This window comes from Macaca mulatta, chromosome 16 (genome assembly GCF_049350105.2).
Source record: "Macaca mulatta isolate MMU2019108-1 chromosome 16, T2T-MMU8v2.0, whole genome shotgun sequence".
Lineage (NCBI taxonomy): Eukaryota > Metazoa > Chordata > Mammalia > Primates > Cercopithecidae > Macaca > Macaca mulatta.
The window spans coordinates 76,552,638-76,575,705 of record NC_133421.1 but is presented as its reverse complement, the minus strand read 5'-3'; the positions used below and the strand labels follow the sequence as shown (position 1 = coordinate 76,575,705).

At 48.2% G+C, this 23,068-nt stretch overlaps 1 protein-coding gene and 1 pseudogene across 5 annotated transcripts in view; both read right to left on the bottom strand.

The window, feature by feature from the left end:
• Positions 1–3,265: 3,265 nt before the first annotated feature.
• Positions 3,266–23,068, bottom strand: part of PRKCA (protein kinase C alpha) — a 529,459-nt gene continuing 509,656 nt past the window's right edge. For 2 of the 4 annotated variants that reach the window (XM_077969624.1, XM_015120147.3), the window contains exon 18: positions 17,725–19,167. In XM_077969624.1, the coding sequence (XP_077825750.1) occupies positions 19,003–19,167 (165 nt within the window). In that variant the 3' untranslated portion in view covers positions 17,725–19,002. 4 annotated transcript variants of the gene reach the window in all.
• On the bottom strand, positions 11,987–14,450 carry LOC144335898 (uncharacterized; annotated as a pseudogene). Its single transcript, XR_013407103.1, has 4 exons — positions 14,300–14,450; positions 13,880–13,977; positions 13,789–13,835; positions 11,987–13,034 (listed from the first exon to the last, which is right to left on the bottom strand). The product of XR_013407103.1 is annotated as an uncharacterized LOC144335898 (transcript).

Sequence of the window (23,068 nt, the reverse complement as noted above, 5' to 3'; positions counted from 1 at the left end):
TGCAACATGTTTCTGGACTGTACCCCCAACTTGGTTCTCCAGGGGCATGGAGGTCATTTGGTTGGGAGGCTTAGATGATCTCCTATGGAGACACCAGCCCCTGCACGTCATAGCAGGGTTTCTAGAAATGGCCTTGGGGAAAAAGGAACATATTTCTTCCCCTTCTTGAGGGGTCCTCCATAGCTCCATTTTGCCCATTCTCATAGGTGGCCTCCTGCCCTGCCCTGTGACTCAGTCTCTTTAGGCCCCAAGATTAAAAAGCCATTAGCTGTCCAGGGAAGCTTTAACCCAGAAGCACACCCGGGCCGGAAGGATGGGATTAGAGCTACTTTCTCCCCAGGGGACATTTGCCCAATGTCCAGAGACACTGTGGGAGGAATTATCACTGGCATCTAGTGGGTAGAGGCCAGGGATGCTGTTAAATATTCTACAGGGCCCAGGACAGCTTCCCCACAATAAAGAATAATGCAGCCTCAAATGTCAGCAATGTTGAGGGTGAGAGGCCCTGAAATAGATATGGTATCAGAGTCACAAGCTTAGAATAGGGGACGGGGGTCTCCCAAAAGGTAAGGTGATGGGAGGTGGGGCAGGTGGCAGGTTCTTACCAGAAGCAGTGAGGCACCTTGCCAGGTGACCCTACATCTGCTTTGGGTGGTCCTGGCTCATGGCCATGACCCCAGGAGAGTTAATGGCTCCCTCTTGCACTTTCACACCTGTCCTGGTTTGGAAAGTTATATAAGTCACCCCACCGATAGGTGAGGATGCTATCCACTCCCTGGGTGGGCTAATGCTGCTGGATGAGGGGACAGAGTTCTGCTCTTTTGGAACCACAGCAAAGCCTGGGGACACCAGGCTTTGAGTACCAGGTACCTGGGGAAGGCATTAGAAACTTCTCAAGCACAGAAATCACGTGGGGCCTTTGGAACCAACTCACAAAACGATTACTCTGCATTTTTTTTAGCCTAATAAAATTTCCCAGCATCTCCTCTCTGGCCATTTGTCTTCTCTCCAAAATTATTGGTTTTTGTTCTGTTTTGTTTTGGTATAAACTGTTCATGCCACAGCAGCGGTTTTCTGTCCAATATTCCCTGAGTAAGGCCCTGTGGAGAAATCACACAGAACGATGCCATCTCCTGTTACAGAAACCCCTGGGAGCTCTTTGATGACGAGCTGATCTCCCTTGGGCCTGCCCCAGCCCAGTTAATTCCCACAGGACTTTTGGAGGCCAAGAAAGGCTCCTCGGAGTCCTCACTTGGGTCTCGCTGTGTCTCACAGGCTCTGCCTAAACCAGCCACTGGCAAGGAACATAGAATTCCCACAACAGGCTTATGCCCAAGAGCATCCATGCCCTGGGGCCCTGGAGGACCCATAGTTATCACAAATCAGTCCCAAGCTGGTGTTCTGTTAGCAAACATTTAGGCTCTTTCCAATGACCTGTGAAGTAGATATAGCAGTTAAAGCACCCGCCTGGCCCAGCCCTTCTCAGAGGGGACCTCCCTTTGTTCATCTCTTTGATGACGGTGTGGGCAAGGTGGCCTTGTTTTGTGTCAAACAGCTTGCTCCACTCCGCCACAGATGAATGAACCAGACATGGGAGCCTGGTCCCTGGACAGTAAATCCAGCCAACTTGTCAGTGACCGATGATATGGCCGGACCCACACGTGCACCGGGCCACAGGATTCCCTCTCTCAGGGCAAAAGCATGGAGTGAGACCCACCCACCAATGGACGCTGATGCGAAAAGCATGACCAGAGGCTGAGGAGGGGCCGGAAAAAGTTATGGTCAGTTGACATTTTGAGAAAATGGGCAGGCTGGGGAGGAAGAAACACACCAGGAGGTTAAAGGTTATATCCTGTGTGCTTCCATTTATATCACACTTCTGAAATGACAAAATTACAGTGATGGGGAACAGAGCTGTGGTTGCCAGGCGCTAAGGGGGGGGTGGGGCATGATGACAAAGGTGTAGCATAGGTGAATTTCCATCTCTATAGAAGAGCTCTGGATCTTGATTATGATGGTGGTTACATAAATCTATACATATCATTTCATAGTCACACACACACACACACACACACAATGAGTGGTATATGTAAAACCTGGTGAAATTCAAATAAGGTATATAGTTTAGTCAAGAGTATTCTAACCCCGTCTCTATTAAAAAAAAATACGAAAAAGTTAGTCGGGTGTGGTGATGCTCTCCTATAATCCCAGCTACTCCGGAGGCTGAGGCAGGAGAATTGCTTGAACCCGGGAGGCAGAGGTTACAGTGAGCCGAGATCGCACCATTGCACTCCAGTCTGATGGGTGACAGGGCGAGACTCCATCTCAAAAAAAAAAAAAAAAATTCTAATGTGTCTGTTTTCTGGTTTTAATAATGTACTATCGTTAAGTAAGGTGTTATCGTTGAAGAAGCTGGGTGAAGGGTACAGGGGAACTATTTTGGCAAATTATTTTGAGTCTTAAATTATTCCAAAATAAAAAGTTTCACAAAGAGAAAGAAGCTGAGGAGCTTACATGAGTGAGAGAAAAAATCCAGCTCCCAGAGCTGCCTTGGCTCTAGAGATTTCCAGCGCCAGTCCCTGGTTGGGTCCATCTGTGTTTACTGCCACCCAAAGAGCCGGAGCAAAACAAACATCTCGTACCTAAGTCTTTGTGTGCATTTTTGGTTATTTCCTTAGAAGAAAAAGATCCGCCAAAGCAGAATTGCTGTGTGTAAGCACATTTTTAAGACTCTCGTTACTTAGTGCCAAATTGCCCTCTAAAAAAGATTGTACCAATTTATATTCCCACCCACAGGGCATGAGAGGGCTGACTTTCCCAACTCTTGCCAAAATTGGGATTTAATCTTTAAAGAAAGCATATTTTCTGCCAAGTTAAGAGATAAAAACATGGTATTTCATTGTTCTTTTTCCTCCAGGAATTCTAAATTCTTTTTCTGGACCAAGTTGGACTAGATAATTGGTTATTTACCTGGAGACTAGGGTTGAGTTTCTTGATCAGTCACCTTCAGGAAGTTATGTTTTAATATGCCACAAATTTGATGAAGATCACTAAACAAAGGCTTTGTGAAATTTGATAGTGCATTTATTGTTTCAACAAAACTTCTAAATGTTGTTGAGGACATCATTTCTGATATTGCTTGGCATCTCTTCAACGTAATAAAATCATACTCAATAAATGTCATTTGGGTTCAGTGCTAGGAAAGGCTTTCTTTCCCAAAGGAACACATATGTTCCCTCTTTTCCAGTAATGACAACCACATAAGTGACCATGGTTCCCACTTTTATTGACGGTTAGAAAGTGCAAAGCCAAGTTTGAGAATCAACAACAGCAATTTTGTTGATGTTTGCAGAAAAGGGATGTGTTGCAGTTTGTTTAATGTTGCTGTAACAGAATGTCTGAGGCTCGGTGATTTATAAAGAAAAGAGGTTTCTGTAGCTTATTGTTCTGCAGGCTCAGAAGTTCAAGGCCATGGCCCTGGTTGCAGTGAGGGCTTTTGTGCTGCGTCACCACATGGCGGAACGTCAAAGGGGAAGAGACACCTGAAAAGGGGCAAAACCCAAGGGGCATCCTGGCTTTCACACAGCCCACTCAGGAGGGAACTAATCTATTCCTGACAGAACTCACTCACTACTTTGAGAAGGGCACCACGCCACTCATGAGGGATCTGCCCCATGACCCAGACACCTCCCACTGGCTCCCACTTCTCAATGCTGCCACACTGGAGATCAGATTTCAACATGAGTTTTGGTGAGGACAAACTGCATCCAGACCACAGCATTCTGCCCCTGGCCCTGCAAAACTCATGTCCTTTTCACATGGAAAATACAACCAGAGCATCCCAATAGGCCTCAAAGTCTTGCCTTGTCTCAGCATCAACTTAAAAGTCCAAAGCCTCATCTGAGACCTAAGGCAAGCCCCTTCCAGCCAAGAGCCTGTAAAATAAAAAGCATGTTATTTGCTTCCAAGATAAAACAGTGACACAGACAGTTGGTAAATAGTCCCATCCCAAAAGAGACAAATAGGCCAAAAGAAAAGAGTAACAGGCCCCACACGAGTCTGCAACCCAGCAGGGCAGACATTAAATCTTAAAGCTTCATAATAATCTCCTTTGTCTCCATGTCCCACTTCCTGGGTGTGCTGGTTCCAGGGCTGGGCTTGCAAAGGCCTCAGGCCATTATGTCTAGCATGCCGCCATGTCTTTGTTGGGTGCAGCCCACGTGGCTACTCCCATGGGTTGCAGCTGGGTGCCTGTGGTTTTGCCAGATGGATGTTGTATGCTGCCAATGGCTCTATGGTTCTGGGGTCCCAGTGATGACCCTGCTCCACACTAGGTATTGCCCCAGTAAGAACTGTCTGTGGTGGCTCCACTCCTGTGGCAGGTTTCTCCTTGGGGTCCCAGGCATTTTGATATATCTGTGAAATCTAGGTGGAAGGCACCACACTTCTACCACTCTTGGATTCTGCACACCTGGCCTGCCGAGCTAGCACCAAGTGGATATGGATGCCCCAGCCCTGCACTGCTTTGTGACACTGCTCCCTGCTCAAGCAGCCCCAGGTTCGACTCATGCCTCCACTCCAAAGAGCCTAAGTGGTAAGCATTGGCGTCATCATCATTTCCATCTGACACTTCATTATCATGGCCTTTACTGTCCATGTTTCTATTGACATTCTAGTCACAAACACTTCACCAGAATTGTCCTTAATGCTCCACTCCAAGCAATGTAATCTCTTTAATGCCTGTTCCTTCAAACTGTACTAATCTCTGCTCATTACCCTGTTCCAAAAGCCACTTCCACATTTTCAGGCCTCTTTATAGCAACACCCCACTCTTGGTATCAATTTTCTGTCTTTATCCATTTTGTGTTGCTATAACAGAACACCTGAGACTGAGTAGTTTATAAAGAAGCAATTTGGCTTACAATTCTGGTGGCTAGAAAGTTCAAGATTGCGCATATGCATCTGGTGAGGGACTCAGACTGGTTCAACTCATGGCAGGGGAGTTGAAAGTGGAAGGGGAGCTGGCACGTGCAAAGAGATCACCTGGTAAGAGAGGACACAAGAGAGCAAAGTCAGGGAAGTCAGTCTCAGACTTTTTAACAACCCACTCTTCATGGAATATCCTTTCCCTTGAGAGTGAGAACTCACCCACCCCTAAGGGAGGACATTAACCTATTCATGAGAAACCCACTCCAGTGACACATATACCTCCCACAGGCCCCAGCCCCCAACACTGCCGTACTGGAGATCAAATTTCATCGTGAGTTTTGGTGGGGACAAACAAACCATGTCCAAATCATAGCAAGATGTTTGTATTGACCTTGGTCCTGATGTACTCTTATTTTATTATTCACTTGAAGCCACTTTAAAATCTATAGAAAAAGGCGAAAGTCAAAAACACTCCTGACTATGAGCCCTGGTAGTCCTCGAACCCCTGGTGCAGAGTTTAATGCTCGCATAAGTATTTGTTGACTGAATGAAGGCACTTGATAACAAACCAACTAAGAACAGCATGACATTGAAAAGAGACACTCGTTACTACTTGATCTGAGAGCAAGAAAATGTCACCACAGAAAACAGGGCTTGGGCCAGGTGTGGTGGCTCATGTCTGTAATCCCAGCACTTTGGGAGGCCGAGGCAGGCGGATCACTTGAAGTCAGGAGTTTGAGACCAGCCTCTGGCCAACATGGTGAAACCTTGACTCTACCAGAAAAAGACAAAAATTAGCCAGGCATGGTGGTGCAAGCCTGTAGTCACAGCTACTTGAAAGGCTGGGGCAGGAGGATTGCTTAAACCCAGGAGACGAAGGCTTCATTAAGCTGAGATTGCATCACTGCACTCCAGCCTGGGTGACAGAGTAAGACTTCACCTAAAAAAAAAAAAGAAAACAGGGTTCAAGAATAAAAACGGGAAATAAGAAGTACCAAGAGTCTAAAAAACGTTCAGTTATTGTATTTCCAGGAATCCAGTGGAAAATATAATCCAAAATGCATTCAAAATTTTAGGAACAAAGGTGTTCAACACTGAGTTTTCAAAATAATTTAAAAACCAGGAAAACCTAAAATTCCAACAATAGGGGAATTAGTAAGAAAATGTCAATTTTATTATTCCTAAAACATCGAATGCCTGCTACATTGCTTTGTAGTTAAATAATTAATCAAATTCCTCATAAACCGAGGAAATACAAGTGCAAAGCATAGAGTTGTTTCAATGAACACAAAATGGAATGTTCAAGAAAAAGAATAACGAGTTTTTAAAAACAGCTACTGAGACAGCTGTGGGCAAGGCAATTATAAAAGATTAAGAAATACTGCAAAAATCTAAGTGGACTTTACATTCAGCTTTCTTTGTGAATATCTTGCTTCTCTTCAAATAAACTCGAATTGGAAACTGTAAGACAAGTATTATGGGTATAGTTAATTCAAAAAAGGAATTCCCTGCTCAGAGAGAAGTCCCCACCCTTACTGAATGGCCATGCATTTATTGGCTTTTAAGTTATAATAAAGGCCAGGTACAGTGGCTCATGCCTGTAATCCCAGCACTTTGGGAGGCCCAGGTGGGTGGATCACAAGGTCAGGAGTTCGAGACCAGCCTGGCCAACATAGTGAAACCCCGTCTCTACTAAAAATACAAAAATTAGCCGGGCATGGTGGTGCACACCTGTAGTCCCAGTTACTCGGGAGGTTGAGGCAGGAGAATTGCTTGAACCCGGGAGGCAGAGGTTGCAGTGAGCCGAGATCGTACCACTGCACTCCAGCCTGGGCAACAAAGTGAAACTCCGCCTCAAAAAAAAAAAGTTTTAATAAAATGTTTGAAGGATGTGTGTGTTAACATCTGTTATCCTAGCTTTCAGTGACCAATGTCAAGGCCCAGGGGAGTTTGATAAGAGGGATTTGAGGTTGATATGGTTTGTCTGTGTCCCCACCCAAATCTCATCTTGAATTGTAGCTCCCATAATTCCCACGTGTTGTGGGAGGGACCCAGTGAGAGATAATTGAATCATAGGGGCGGTTTCCCCCATACTGTTCTCGTGGCAGTGAATAAGTCTCGTGAGATCTGATGGTTTCATCAAGGGTTACCCCTTTCAGTTGATTATCTTTCTGTCTTGTCTGCCATCATGTAAGACAAGCCTTTTGCCTTCTGTCATGATTGTGAGGCCCCCCACAGCCATGTGGAACTGTGAGTCCATTAAACCTCTTTTTCTTTGTAAATTACTCAGTCTCGGGTATGTCTTTATCAGCAGCGTGAAAACAGGCTAATACCATGGTACAGTCTTGAAAAGATAACAAGACGATGAATAATAAATAAAGTTAGCAAAGAATCAAAAAGTTTAACTATCTTGGGAAGTTGGGATTTTCTTTTCCTCATCTGTATCAGCTACAATAAGCAGGTGTTATTTTTGTAAATTTTCCAAAAACCCAAAAGCATTTCTGACCTAACCAAGCCCAACCTTTCCTCCACGGGCTGCGCATTGCCAAAGAAATCAGTGATTTCACTCTGACAAGTTCTCTACTCACTGGATGATGCTTGCCTTGGATTGTTTTTGACTCCTGGGGTGGGTGGAGCTGGGGTCTCAATCTGGGGCTGTCCTGTGGTGGGAGGGGGAGCCTGAGGCCCACCAGCCATTCCTGCCCGCTTCCTCCTTCCTCCTGGGCCTTTCCAGGCAAGTCAGTCAGGTGAGGGCGGCTGCAGAGGCACCTGCTGTGTTCTGAGAACTGTGATGCTATTTTTCTCTCTCCTCCCACGCCCAGACAGCTCAAAAAAAAAAAAAAAAAAAAAAAAAAAAAAGTCAAGAGAAGGAGGGAAGGCTTCCGGAAACAGTTCCAGGAGGGCATCTAGTCTCATAAGCATCAGAGCTAGCCAAGAGCAAGGAATATCCCCCTTGGTAATGGGATGGACTTTGAAAGAAACCACAGTGGGGGAGAAGGTTTGCAGTGGGGGAGAAGGCCCCCAGCGGGGTCTGGCCCTGAAGCTCCCCACCCATTGCTACATCTGACCGGCTCATGGGACAAGGCTAGGAAGATCAGACTCAGTGCCCAGTCTGGCTGTGCTGCTTAGGAGTTGTGTATCTGGAAGCTGGTTAATTACTTTGGGGTTCAGTTTCCCTATCTCTGAGATGTGAACAATGGCCTCCATCCGATGGAGATGCCATGAGGACTAAATGAGATGGGTGTGTTCAGATGACAAGCTAGGTACTGCATGCATGCCAGCCCTTCCCTTCCTGCCTGTGTGCTGGACTCTGCTTGTTTGGGACCTCTCCTTTCCAGCCTTTCCATCGGACCTCAGCCTCCCTGCCTCCTCCCCCAGGAAGGCATCTGGTGTGCTTGTATCTCTGCGCTTTCAGTTGACTCCATTTGTCTGGTGTTGCTCACCTACATGTTGTTATTTAAGCTCCCTGGACTTCCCTTTCTTCTGTAAAATCGACACAGTAAACAGCACCTATCTGGGGGCAGGGGCTGTCATTGTGGGCTTTAAATAAATGTGCATAAAGAACTTAGAAGAGTGCCTGGTACAGTTCTGATAATCAGTGTGTGTGCATCTGTGTGTGCACAGGTGTGTCTGTGTGCATGTGTGTGTGTGTCTGTGTGCATGTGTGTGTGTGCATCTCTGTGTGCATGTGTGTTCGTGCGTGTCTGCGTACAGCTTGTGCGATGCCATTTACAGCCCCCTTTAGACTTTTGATTTGTGCCATTTCCACCTGTCTGTTGAGTCCCTGAGCCCACCACTAGCTCTTTCATTTCTCTAGAACCATTTTCCACTTTCTCCCCTTATGCCTAGAATAGGCCTCTTTGCAATGTATTTATTGAATTAGCTTTGTTAAAAAAAGAATCTTGGGGAGACATCCAGTTCTGCTTTCTTAGAGCCAAAAGCACTTCTCGCCCACTCCCTGCAGGCAATGCCCTGCTCTCTGTGTTGTGCACTCCCAGGATGGGGACAGAGTGTGAAAATAGATGGCCTTGGCCTTTGCCCATGTGCATTAGCATTTTCACTGAACCATAATTTCATCCCCAGAGCACACAATAAGCCAGGGGCAGGGGGGAAGCCCAGGGAGTTAAATAATCACTCAAGCGTAACCACAGGCAGCCATTGCCTCTAGATTCTGGGCTAAAGGACAGAGGTTGAGAACTGGTGTTTCCTAGGCTGAAGCTCATCATGAGTTTGAGAGATGATCTTTAATTAGTTATTTTGTGCATATCTTATCTCCTTCATTAGTGTGTGAACACCTTCAGGGCAAAGCCCATGGCCTAGTAAGGGTTTCTGGAACATGTTGCTAGGCTCAGAGCAGTCTTGGGATCCATTCATTGACTCAGTCATTCAACAAACATTTTGAGCTCCTATTATCTGCCAGGCTCTGCTCTAGGTGCTGGGATGTAGCAGCAAACAGGATGGACAAACTGGCTCCTCTTAGAGCTTCTATTCTCATGGGAAAGGGTGTGCATGTATGCACGTGCACGCACACAGAGGGGAGAGAGAGAGAGAGAAAGCCAGTTAGCGCCTCTCCGAGCTCTCTCTCCTGGCCATTGAACCCTTGGTCCCAGCGCTGGGCATGTGAGGATGAAAGGCCATGGGGAAGGCTGGGTGATGGGAGCCACAGAGGGCTTTCAACAGGGAAGGGCTTGCTCAGGCAAGGTCCTGCTGGCTGCTGAGCAGAGAGGGCCATGAGGGTCAAGGAGGCCAGAGAGGAAGAACAGGGGAGATGGAGAGAAGGGGAACTCTGAGTATGTTTTAGAATAGGGTTTGTAACAGTAGCAGCACCGACATTTGGGTGGGATGACACCTTGTTGGGGGCTGGGGGTATCCTGTGCATGGTGGGATGTTTAGCAGCACCCCTGGCCTCTACCCACTCGATGCCAATAAAACTTCCTTCTAGTTATGATAACCAAAACAGTCTCCAGACATTGCCAAGTGCCCTGTGGGTGGCTGCATGGCCTCTGGCCGAGAGCCCTGATTTAGAGTAGACCCAACAGTGCCTGCTCATGAACTCGATGGGCGTGGTGGGCATGGGACGGGGAGGCCAGTGCTGGACAGAAGGACTCGTTTTTGAGTATCCACTTTGGGTGGCACACACTGCCCCTGGAAGGGCAATTGTCCACTGCCTGGTGCTCAGGTTGTCTCTGCTGCGTCTGTGGAGCCAGGAGGACCAGCCATATTGGATACGCCTCTGAGACCTCCCTGCAGGGGTAAACTTGGGTGGAGCTACTCAGTCCCTCGGGTCACCAGCTGCCTGTGAGGATGCTGCTTGATGGCCCACTCTGCTTCATTCCGCATTGCAGCCACAATGAAATAAAATAAAAGCACACTGGCGGAAGCAGAGAGCATGCTCAATGGCCATGGTAAGCTACTCTACTGGGCAACGTGAGGAGTAGCCACAGCTACACACATATGTGAGGTCAACCAGCCCAGAGTGAAGGTCAGGGCCAGCCCAGGGGGGCAGAGAACACATTGCTCTGAAGACCTGAACATTGTCCTTTGCTTTTCTTCAAAACAGCCTCCCCGCCAGCCCTCACATTGGCAGCTGGAAGACCCTTCACCTCCAGGAAGTTGAGTGTGGCCGCGGCATCTTACGGATGGAAAAATCCACCGAGAGGATGCTGACACTCGAGTAATCTGGCTGCGAACAAGGCCCGGAAGGAAGAGAATGCAGGGAGGCATGTGTATGGATGTAGACTGCTGGGAGGAACAGGCGGGGCTAGGCGGGTCTGGGATTAAGGGGCTATGGGAGGGAGGGTGGCAGCAGTGGGTTGAAGCCATGAGCACCAGGGGAGAGCATCCCCCAAAAGGTGAGGGAATCAGCAAAGATTGACTTCGCCAAGGCTGGATCTTGGCTTTGGTGTTTGTTGTTTATTTTTTTTTTTGAGATGGAGTCTGGCTCTGTCCCCCAGGCTGGAGTGCGGTGGCACGATCTCCGCTCACTGCAAGCCCCGCCTCCCGGGTTCACGCCATTCTCCTGCCTCAGCCTCCTGAGTAGCTGAGACTACAGGCGCCCGCCACCGCACCCGGCTAATTTTTTGTATTTTTTTAGTAGAGACAGGGGTTTCACCGTGGTCTCGATCTCCTGACCTTGTGATCCGCCTGCCTCGGCCTCCCAAAGTGCTGGGATTATAGGTGTGAGCCACCGCGCCCGGCCTAATTTTTGTTTTGTTTTGTTTTGTTTTTTAAGAGACAAGGTCTCCTTCTGTCATCCAGGCTAGAGTGCAGGGGTGCAATCGTAGCTCACTGCAGCATCGACCTCCCGGCCTCAAGTGATCCTCCTGCCTTGGCCTCCCAAAGTGCCGGGATTATGGGTGTCAGCCACCATGCCCAGCCTGTTTTAATTCTTTTTGAGGACAATTCCCTCCATTGCGTTGAGTCGTTAAGTGCTGGGTATTTTTGAATGTTCCACATTTGAACATTTCCCCCAATTTTTCAACTGTGAATAAATGCAGAACGAGGCGGCTGACACTCAAAGTGGGGACGGTCCTGAAGCTGCATCCACAGTGTGGCCAACAGGATGTGTGAAAAATAACTATTTCTGGAGAAAACGTCTCAAGACTTGAGCAGAATTCATTCTGGAATCGTTCCTTCCAGTGGAGGAGCACCATCCAGCCTTGGATGATGTCATCAGTTGCTGGGCATCCCTTGCAGTTTGGGGCATAAGACTGTAAGCTCCGTGCAGTCAGGGACCGTGCCAGCCTCTTCTTCCCCAGGGCCTGACACAACTCCTGGCCCTACGCAGGGGCTCTGTGAACAGTGCATGAACGAATGAACGCAGGACCTGCCAGAGCACCGTCCCAGTCACCGTCTGGGCTTTGATTCAAAGCAAGACATATTTTTTAAGTAAAAAAAAAAAAAAGCCACTATAAATGGAGGGTCATGCCTGAAAAACAGGTGAAGAGATGAAAGTGTTCTGCGGAGTGTGTCTGAAGTCAAATGCTATTTGTTGAACACTGGAGGAAAAATAATTGCCATACCGTGAAGGGATGTAAATAAGGCCAAGTACACAAAGGAATGATCATTATCTTTATTCATACACACTTGCTTCCAAACTACAATTAATGTTTCTAACAAAGCGTATCATGCAAACAGAGATTAGAGGTTATACAAACTGAAAAAAAGCAATGCAGTAATTTATACATCCATCTCCTCTGCTATATAACCAAATGGTGTTTGACGGTTGAATGGCCTCTACATTTTGTCAGCAGGTGCTTATACAGAAGGAAAAACCTCAACCTCTGTCTCTTCCTCCAAACAAAGTTGGGGTCTTATGTGATGTTTTTCAATTAATGATTGAAACGTGGTATGTCCTTCACACACAAGAATCATGTAGCAAAAGCAATGACTTCAAATGCTTCTGTTTATAAAAGATATTCTGAAAGACCCTAACAGAAGGGATGTGAGGTTAATATTTAGAAAACCTTTAGACTCAAAATAGTAACTGTCTTCATGATTGATTTGGAATATTCCAGTAAACCAACCCTTCAAGAAAAGAATTACATTCTTCCAGAAAGAATATCAACAAAAGTCTACAATCACAGGAAGGGATACTCCTAAAGTTAAGCAGAGTTGACAAAGACAGTCGTTTCATCAGAAAATGCAAAGCCGCCTTTTATCTTATTTTAGAAAAAAAGGTTCTTATAAAGTGGACTTGACACCTATTTTCTGAAAAGGAGGGTTCTGTCTACTCGCGTAAGCGATAACTATGAAACAGACATCAATAGGCACGTTTGCTGCTGCCTCTTATATCTTGGGAGATCGAAGTATTTCTGAGTTGCCCAGTGGGCAAAATCCTTACAGGGCATCTCTGAATCTTCACCCAATGTGAGAGACCTGGGGACCAGGGGTGTCTGGGCACAGAGCCAAGGAAGCATCCTCCTCCTGCCAAAAGGTGGCCACAGAGCCTCACGGAGCAAGGAAAGGGGTCCCAGAAATCCCCGGGAGTCCTATTCCAGGGCTGCTTCTGGATAGGGGACACTAAAAATATCTTTCCTGTGGTTTGGAAGTTTCTAAACCTTAAGCAGTTGTCCCCAGTGTCTATTAAAAACTCGCAGAGCATCAGTCTGCCAACAAGTTTCACCTGAACTTGTAGGTCATTCCCACGTGGACTCCACACCCTAGGAGCATGGGAAAATCTGGCAGTGGGAGAGCAGGTCGGGGGCGCTCCAGCTGACCCAGGCTGAGTCCTCCTACAAGCTCCAGGGGATTGGAATCTTAGGAAATCGTCAGTTGCTTTATTCTAAAAACTCATTTTTAAAGAATTATTATTAAAGTTCTCTATAAAAAAGTACAAATAGCCCAGTATATTCAGTTGCTATACTGGAATTAACAAATAATTTCTTCCTTTAGGTTAAGAAAAAGTCTTTGGAATTTGTGGGCTTTTGTGTAGGGTCACTGTAAGGCTGTTGGATGGCTGAGTGTGACCTCCACGGTTATTAACTGTCACCTGATCACATAGATGAGGGGCATAGGGGTCAGAATCATTCGTGCTGTTGACCTTCCCGAAGAATCCCAGACACTATGGAATGAACACAATTGTGTTGACCCCATTTCTAGATGGTGGCCTTCATCCATGTGTACATCAGGTAACCTTCCCAATTTTCTGGATCTTCTAACAGCAGAAACAGATAATGTTCCCTAGGTCTGCTGTGTCAGCCCGAATGGGAGGAGACAGGAGTGTTGACTGTCCAGTGCATTTCACAACATGGAGCCCAAGCAGCTTAAGGAAAATGACTTTTAAAAAATATTTTGGCTGGGCATGGTGGCTCATGCCTGTAATCCCAGCACTTTGGGAGGCTGAGGTGGGCAGATCATGAGGTCAGGAGTTCAAGACCATTCTGGCCAACATGGTAAAACCCGATCTCTATTAAAAACACAAAAATTAGCTGGGTGTGGCGGCGGGCACCTGCAGTCCCAGTTACTCAGGAGGCTGAGGCAGGAGAATCGCTTGAACCTGGGAGGCGGAAGTTGCAGTGAGCTGAGATCGTGCCACTGCACTCTAGCCTGGGTGACAGAGCAAGACTCTGTCTCAAAAAACAAACAAAACAAAAAACAAACAAAAAACCAAAAATGTCCTGGCCGGGCATGGTGGCTCATGCCTGTAATCCTAGCACTTTGGGAGGCCAAGGCAGGCAGATCACCTGAGGTCAGGAGTTTAAGACCAGCCTGGTCAACGTGGCAAAATCCCATTTTTACTAAAAATACAAAGATCAGCTGGGCATGGTGGGGGGCACCTGTAATCTCAGCTACTTGGGAGGCTGAAGCAGGAGAATCGCTTGAACCCGGGAGGCAGAGGTTGCAGTGAGCCGAAATCGTGCTACCGCACTCCAGCCTGGGCAACAAGAGTAAAACTCCGTCTCAAAAAAAAAAAAATAAATTTCGCAACACTCCTTGTCAAATTGGTGTGTGGCCACTAACAGAGTGCCCTTGTCCTTCCTGGTGACTGTCATGCCTACTGCTGTCCTGGTAACTCTCATGATCACAGCCTTTGGGCCCCCGGCTCAGCGTCTGTTTCGTGATTACGATTGTCTGGTGTGCCCAGCAGGGGACATAGGCACTCCTACCCTTGTTGGGTTATAAAGAAAAAGGAAATGGTGTGATGTGTACACACAGGAAATAGGTGACTTCAGAAGACCAAAGTGAGAAAATGACTGTCAGATGGTATCACCTTTCTGAGGCTTCTAAAAATACAAGACTGTCACTTTTTCTCTTTTCAGTACTGAGAAAACAAAAACCAGCAAAACACAAAAACAAAAACCTCTGAAATGTCTCCTGCTAAGTGGAACCAGGTGGGAACTGCAGTGTTAGTTGTGTGGTGTTAGTTGTTAGTTGTGCAGTGTTAGTTGTTTGTATGACTTCTCCATTTATCCTCAGCTGCCATAATTCTTGGCAGGAAGCCAGAGAGGAAAATGGGCAGGAACCTACTGGCCTCTGGGGTACGCTGGATGGTCTGGCTCTGCCCAGAGACCTATGAGCTACTTCAAGGTGGGGAGGGGAAAGGGGCTTCCAGCAGCTGGTGGGGATGTTGTCAGCGTTTGGGGGGTGTTTTCTGAGGAGGAACAGACTGTGTCCCTGGCAAAACACTCTCTTGAGGGCCAGCAGACGGAAACTTCCATCTGCACCAACCACCTCCGATGGGAAGCCGTTGACAGTGGCACCCCTTCCTCTCCCTCCTACTGCAGGCATATTTCTGGATGCACCCAAACCCTGTTCTTCTCTGGCTCCTTCCTGACTGCAGCCCCCGCCTCCCTCTCTCTTCTCAGCACGTCCGTGGGGATTCTCTGGAAGTCTGCACCCTCCTTCCAGGAAGTCACCACACTCGCCCAAGGACTTTGGTTCACAGAGGTGCTCAACAATCATTTGCTGGGTTAGCCTGAATCTTGGTCTTTCCGGCCAGGCTTCCAGAGCTCTTGGCCCCATGGTTTTCTATTAAAATTCTGAATAAGAAGGTCTAATACGTGGCCTCAGAAAGGGCAGACAGTGGCTCTGCATGGACCACACGAGGCCAGGGGATGAAAGGAAGGGGAGCACTGCTGGAGCAATCATTTTGACTCCTGTGGTTTCCGATCTGCCTTTTGAATTAGCTCTTGCCTGGATGTGGGCCTCGCATTAACCTCGGAGGGCGGCCCCTGGCAGCATTCCAGTGACTTCCTTTCAAAGCCAGCACCTGGTGACCTTCAATTGAAATGCCAAGAGACGGGCTGCCAGCCCATGGCCTGCAGCCTCAGGGAAAGGCTCTGCCACCTAGGAGTGGCCACCTTCCAAGGAAAGAATGCAGAGCCGTTTGAATGGCCTGCTGTGGTCATAGCTCCTCGGGTCCCGCGGGGATTTGGACGGTGCTAGCTTCTGCCCGGTGGCCTAGACCTCCGCAGGCCCTGGCAATCAGGTCGTGCTCAGGAGCAAGGACTTCCCAAAGGGTCCCCCAGAGACCTCATGTGTGGCTGCGGCAGTTCCACAGCTCACCCCTCGCCACCATCTCATTTCACACAATGCCCACGAAGGGGCCAGTACCATAGAATATCACAAACTGATTCCGAGGCGAGCCATTGCTCATGGTTATCTACATGACAGTCCCGACAGTAACAGTCTTGGGCTGCTGAGATCTGTAAAGCCCTAACCATTACCCACATTCAACACTCAGCAATGGATAAAGCAGGTTCCACTGACAACACTGCACCGGGCCCTGATTTTGACTGCTTCCCCCCGGGGTTTGTCCTGGGGTCTGCTGTCCCTCAGGCAGTGTGCTGGGCACCCCCGTCGGGGCATTTTCTTGGAAAACTTTGCCACACGGTCTGAGAGAGTAACAGCCAGCTGAGACGGTGAATGTGTTTCCTAGAGAAACAAACTTGTGGTTGATGGGGTTGCAGGGAAGGCCTGAGCCTGCTGCTTGCTTAAAACACACAGGCCGTTTGGGGTGCTGAACAAGGATCCCTAACCCCATGTGTTCCTCCATGGGACCTTCCTCCTCTCTGGGGGCCTCATGGGGGTCCGTCCTGCTGCTGCTCCATTCTGGGCAGGGGGACCGGCCCTTTTGTCTCCTAGGCTCTTTCTATAAACCAGTCCCTTTCCCCTCGGATCAGAGGAGGTGCACCTGGTCAGGACACGAGCCCAGATTGTGCACTGATCCGCAGGGCCGCAAGAACAGGGGAGCCAGGCCACCCTGGAGTCTTGATGTCTATGGTGCATAAAAGATGGCAGAAGAAGTGGCTCTTTTCTGGCCGGGCCCATTCCCTACCCCGTCTCTCCTTCTACTCAGGGTTGCCAGGACCACCTGGGCCTCTCACCTCAAAAAGCCTTTCATGGTTGTATGTTCTGCGAACTTCAGGCAAACAGCCAGAGGAGAAAAATAAGGCGAGTTTAGCTGGGAGATGCTTCTGGGAGGAAACAGAGTGGCTCTCTACAAGGACCGACAGCTACTTTCACTCTCTTTCTGTTTGTGGTAGAACCTGGCTCCTCTGAGGACCTTGCATGGGGGGTGTCTCACCAAAGCAGCGTGCTCCTCCCAAGGCTGGAAAGGCCAATGCCACAATGGCTGGAAGAAAGTCCACGGCCTCTGAAAAGCAGGTGCTGGTGCCTGCAGGGCACGGCTGTGTTGGTCTCATGAAGTTTGTGCGTGCTGGAGCAAACGACAGGTCATTGAAGAGGCAGCAAGACAGCACGCTTCCTGCGGGTCCAGTACACACAGCAAGAGGGGAGTCTCCCCATCCCTCCCACCCCTGGAGTCAGCAACAGTCGCAGGCTGAAGGGAAGAAGGAAACACACACACACGGACACACAAAGGTCAGCCCAGGTGCTGTAGCAACGCCACATGTGCACCAGTGTACTAGGCAGACCGCAATCAGACACTTCCTGTTGTGCCCAAGAGGAAGAGTGGCGGAGGAACTGGGATGAAAGGTGGCATTAAGAAACTAAGAGGGAGTGTCAGCTCAAAAATAGTCCTCACCCATAAAAATTTGTTTGCAGGTAGAATCAAATATATATATATATATATACACACACACGTAGTAAGAGCCTAATCTATCATGTAAAGTAGCCATTCATTTTTGAAATTTTATCTACATTTAAAAATTAATCTATCTGATACAGTGCCCATGTGCGGGGAGGGAAAGCACAGAAGCAAGGGATTCAGCTAAAACTTAATTCGAAAAGAGGATCAGAAACAAGAACCTGCACAAATAGAGCACAATTGTGTCTTATAAAATTATTATAATACTCTTTTTATACTTGATACGATTATATCAATAATATAGATTCACTTGTTATTAAGGTTTATTATAAACATGCAAAATTCATTGCATGATGCATTTGCAAAACATATTAAAATCCTTCTAGCAATAAAACATCTTTGAGCTGTTAGGCATCCGGGTTTCCTGATTCTACAGCTCCAGGTGTACTAGAAATGGGAATCAAAACCGTATTATTTTTATCCCTAAGTGGACATCCAGGGCTGGAGAAGGGAGGAAAATCAATCAGTAGGGGCTGATGCTAGATTCAACACTTCCAGTAAGTTACTGTACATCGTACTTTCATAAACGACACTGTAGCCTATTAAATAAATAAGTACAAAAGGGGAGAGGGCGTACACTTCAGCTTCTTGAGAAGGATAACAAGGTAGGCAGCAACATATTGGTGTGTGTGGGGTGGCTGTTGGCGAACAACACTGGTGAGTAGTGGCATGATTACTGATGGCACCCTGGATTGAAAAATAATCTCTCAGAGATTAAAATGAACGTACATACACACTGGCTTATCCTTGATCTGAAATGATTTCACACGCTTGTTCAGCAACGTCCTTAGACGATTTGGCCTCTTACAAAGAATGAAAGTATCAAGACAGTTATCAGCCAAGGAGGGTGCCAGATGACAGATTCACCCAACACTCATCTCAGGTTTTTTTTGTTTAAACTGGTAACTGCTGGACTATGGTTGGGTTAGGATTTGTCAATGTTTGGGAACAGTCATTAGGTTCATCCTGGCCTTTCAGATTCTAGGGGCCATTTCCATGGAGGCAGAGAACGGACGCACAGGGTACTTTGAGGCCTCCCCCACCCCCAATCCCTCCCTGCTCACTCTCTTGGCTTCCTGCTCTTGGATTCCAAGACGTCTTGGGTGGAGATGTTTCCAGCCCCCTGGGCTGGGGTAGGCTCACTTTAACATCTCTGGTTGGGGGATTCCGATGGTGAAAAATCCACAGATGGAGGGTATGGAAAGTATATCAAATTGTACCCAAAATGGGGCAACAGTCTGTTTGCTTTCTAGGAAGGGTTAACCTAGAGGCAGACGTAACTTCTACAGAATTAAACTGGACGCTGTGCGTGACGTACCATCTTCCACTAAGATAAAAAGTTCTTGGTTGTGAGAGAGAGGCCCTGAACAGTTAATCACATTTGGACTAATAACCCTACAATTTTCAGGCCTCCATATGGAATCAGACACAAGGCCGTGGCCTTAGAATTTTAGGGTTAAGGATCACTTCCCACTGTGGGGAGGGCTGGGGGCTGGGGAGGCATTTGTTCTCGCTGGTGAGTTTCATACCGCACTCTGTAAGATGGGGTGCACAAACTGGGGGTTGACATACGAGAACCCTTCAAAATCAGACTGGTCTATGTTAGCGATAACCAGCTGATCAGGCGGCGTTAAGACGGGCTGCCCTCGTGTGAAGAACTTGTCAAAGTTTTCTGCTCCTTTGCCGCACTGTGGAGAAAAGACAGAAAGAAGGAAAGGTCAGTCCGCAGGACAACGCGCAGCAGCTCTCCGAGGGCCCTCTCCGGGGAGGGGCACGGCCCTGGGGAACTCGGGGCTGGTTAGGCAGGAGGAATCTTGGAAGACTTGCAGGCCTACTGGATTCAAAAGCCAGGCACAGCAGACAACGAGGAGTTACCCAACTGTAAATTTCGAAATACCCCGAACAGAAGCCCTGGGTGGGAATGCACGGCTGGCAATGAGGCAGCAACAAGGGGACAGCCCCGGTCCCCTCACGTCCACCTCACCGAGCAAGCGGAGCTGACAGCATGGAAGCCACACACGCGGGGCTGTCAGTCACAGCTCCGTGTTGAAAGGCCAGGACGTTGGCTGGGGCTGCAGGCAGTTACCCCTGGACCAAGCGAGGGGGGTGAGTTACTGCCGACATCTCGTTCTTTGCCGCAATATTTGCAATGAAAAACTGTGTTATCCTTGCCTTCCTACTGGGCTGCTCTAGCAACCCCAGCCCCTAAATTAAGCTTCAAGCGATATGAGGTAGGTGTGGCGGCAAGGCTGGGAGATTTGCACCTGGCCCAGCTAGGATTTAGCACACCTAGCCACAGTTGGCCAGCGGGCAGGCTGGGCGACTGGAGCTCATTTGCAGGGTGGTCTCAGGCTGGAGGTGGTTTGCAAGGCACCCTGGGGAGGCAGGGAGAGGCCTGCTGTCTCGCCTCTTCCTCTCTTCCAGGGTCCACTGGGGTGCTCTGTGCGCGTCGAGGCTGCAGGCAGAACTGCTGCATTGGAGTCTCTGAGACACACAGCCGCTTAGGCAGCATGGCTTGGTAGCCTGACCCCAAAAGTGGGGAAGGGGTGTCTCTTCACTTTGTCAGCCACCCACAAGGGTAGTGGCGTGTTGAAGTCCCTGAAAGCCCAGGGTGATTCTGAAGCAAGAAGAGTTTCACTGAGGATCCTAAGAAAGATTTTCCAGATGTTGCCAATTATTGCCCTGGGACCTGCTGCTAGCACCACAGGGACAATATGGATTCAAGCTGAGCTAGCACACGTTTCAAACTAACTAGGCATCCTTGGGTCTCTAACAGAGAATAGCTCTGGATTAACTGTGAAGTGGGGTCCACCCAGTTTGCTCATCTGTAACACTGGGAGAATCATCACACCTCCTGCCAAGGCTGTCACGAAGGTGAAATGTATGGGTTTTCACAGAGCCCAGCAGAGGCGAGAGGCTGCGCGTGCTGCTAGTGTTTTTATAAGGCAGTTGAGTCTCATGGGCTGTGCTTTCTCGGCTCCTTTTTCACACTTTCTCTTCTAGGAGGTGTGCTTCAGAACCTTCTTTTTTTTTTGAGACAGAGTCTTGCTCTGTTGCCCAGACTAGAGTGCAGTGGCATGATCTCAGCTCACTGCAACCTCTGCCTCCTGGGTTCAAGTGATTCTCCTGCCTCAGACTCCCGAGTAGCTGGGATTACAGGCATGAGCCACCATGCCCGGCCATGAAGCTACTTTCATTACCCTTTTCCCACCTACTTTTCATCAAATAAAACCTGCTCCTAAGTACCTGTTGAGGTGGAAAGCATGTCATAAATTCAAAGTAAGGTTTTTATGACAAACAGCTTTCCTTTCTGGGTTTATTAATTTTTTTTTTTCTTTTTTGAGACAGGGTCTCATTCTGTCACCCAGGCTGGTGTTAGTGGTGTGAGCATGACCCACTGCAGCCTCAACCGCCTGAGCGCAATTGTTCCTCCCACCTCAGCCTCCTGAGTAGCTGGGACTGCAGGTGCGCACCACCACACCTGGCTATTTTTTGTATTGACAGGGTTTCACCATGTTGCTCAGCCTGGTCTCGAACTCCTGAGCTCAAGCAATCTGCTGGCCTTGGCCTCCCAAAGTGCTGGGATGAGCCACAGGCATGAGCCACCGCGCCCAGCCTCTGGGCTTATTTCCATTTTAATAAGGGACCACCTACTCTTCACCCAAGGAGATTTCACACTGCAATGAATGGTGAGTATGTGGGTGACGTGTGTGGTGGGGCAGGGGGATGACAGGCAGGGGCTGTCTGTGTGCTTTCAAGTTACTCTGCGGAGCCATACAGACATGAGGCTTACTGTCACATCCGTCCTGCCTCTCACACGTGGGGTAGCAAAGCTTGTGCTCTCACGTCCCACGTGTCCATGGTATATTTCCTTGAAAGAGCACAAAGCACCTCAAAGCCAAGGTCAGCAGAGGCAGACTCTGCAATTCACATTACCCTATGTGTACAGGCCATTTGCAAACACCGAGAAAGGCTCTTTGAAAAATAAGCAAGGGCACGCTGTTTCTTCCTAGGAATTAATCGGGAGTCTGTACTTAGTTCATCAGTTAAACAAATAGAAATCAACTTTCCTTGGAATTCCACATTCAGATGCTGCTGTGATGATGACAACAGCCAAAGAAATAGCCCTCCTCTGGATATACCAGTCGTTCTCAACCAGGGATGATTCTGCCCCCAGGGAACCCATTTTTGGCCATCATGACTCAGGCGGGATGAGCCTGGCATCTAGGAGATAGAGGCCGGGGATGGTGTGGAACATCCTACAAGGCCCAGGACACTGCCCCCGCCCCAAAGAATGATTGGCTGAAAATGTCAACAGTCCTGCTGCCGAGAAACTCTGGGACATACCAAGACTATCGTGTGAGGCTGAGTAGGTCCTAAGATCCGTGTGAGGGCAGACATGAAGCCAAAGTAGGGAATTAGGCAAAGCAGCCATATGCAAGAGTGGACAATGGAGAAGTGGCAGAAGTCCCAAGGCAAAAGCATTTGGAGCAAGTGTGACAGCTCAGTGGAGCTGGCTTTGGGAACATCCTTTTGGAACCTGATTCATCAATACTCATTGCCTGTAAGAATTCAAGTGAACCTACAATCAGGGCTCCCAGAGGCTGGGATGTGTAGTCCTTTAATAAGAGATCATCCGTGCTTCTCTTGATACTCACTAACCATGCAAAGATGAGCAAGAAGGAATTTCTGGAAAAAATATAATAAAAGGACGTGAGTCCCCAAAAGGACGAGCAAAGCAAGCCAAGGTAAAATGTTCTCTCCCTTCTTCACAGGACACATTGGATGAATTTAGGGCTGCACAGATAGACTAGACATCTAGGCTGGATGTCTGTCCTGCTCTAAATTTATCAATGTGTTCTGCAAAAAGAGTACACAGGTCTGACCCTTTCAGTCCCGTCTTTATGGCATTTACGAATCATCGTCCAATGGGACGTTTCCAAAAGCCATGGCTTTACTGCCAAGGAAAAATAAAAAGCAAACTAAAAGGAGATCTCCCAAGCTCTAAAAAGGGGACCACAGAAACCTTCCCACTGAGAAGCCTGGAGAGGGAGGCTTGAGGACATCCAATTCTAAAGCTGGTGTCCAGAGAAAGGTCACTCCTGAGGGTGCCCACTGCTTGAAAAGCTAAGTACTGTGATAAAATGGGACAAAAATCCCTTCCTGGTTAAGAGCTCGTGTTCTGCCTGTGCAGAGGTCTGCAGAGCTAAGGGGGAAGTTGTAGAGCCTGGAGCAACCCAGTTGCTGCCCTGCAGTCACACTGAGTGCGGCTGTGCGGCTTCTGGTCTCAAAACTGCTCACTGCTGGAAACACCTTCCTCTTCTTTCTCACTGTAAATCTCTCTGGAATTTTCCTTGAACTCAAAGAGGGAGAAATCTCACTTTAACAAATGAAAGCTGTTCTTAAATTGGTTCTCTTCGGTGGAGAGACAAGAGGCAGGCACAGGCCAAGGGCGAAGAGTAGAAACTAAACCACTGAAGTTCAGCCACATCAACCACGGGACAGAAACGAGCTGTGGGTGGATCTTAGCAAGCAGGGGAAGAAAGCCTGGAAGGGCTGCAGGATGACCTGAGGGTTAGATCAGCTCCG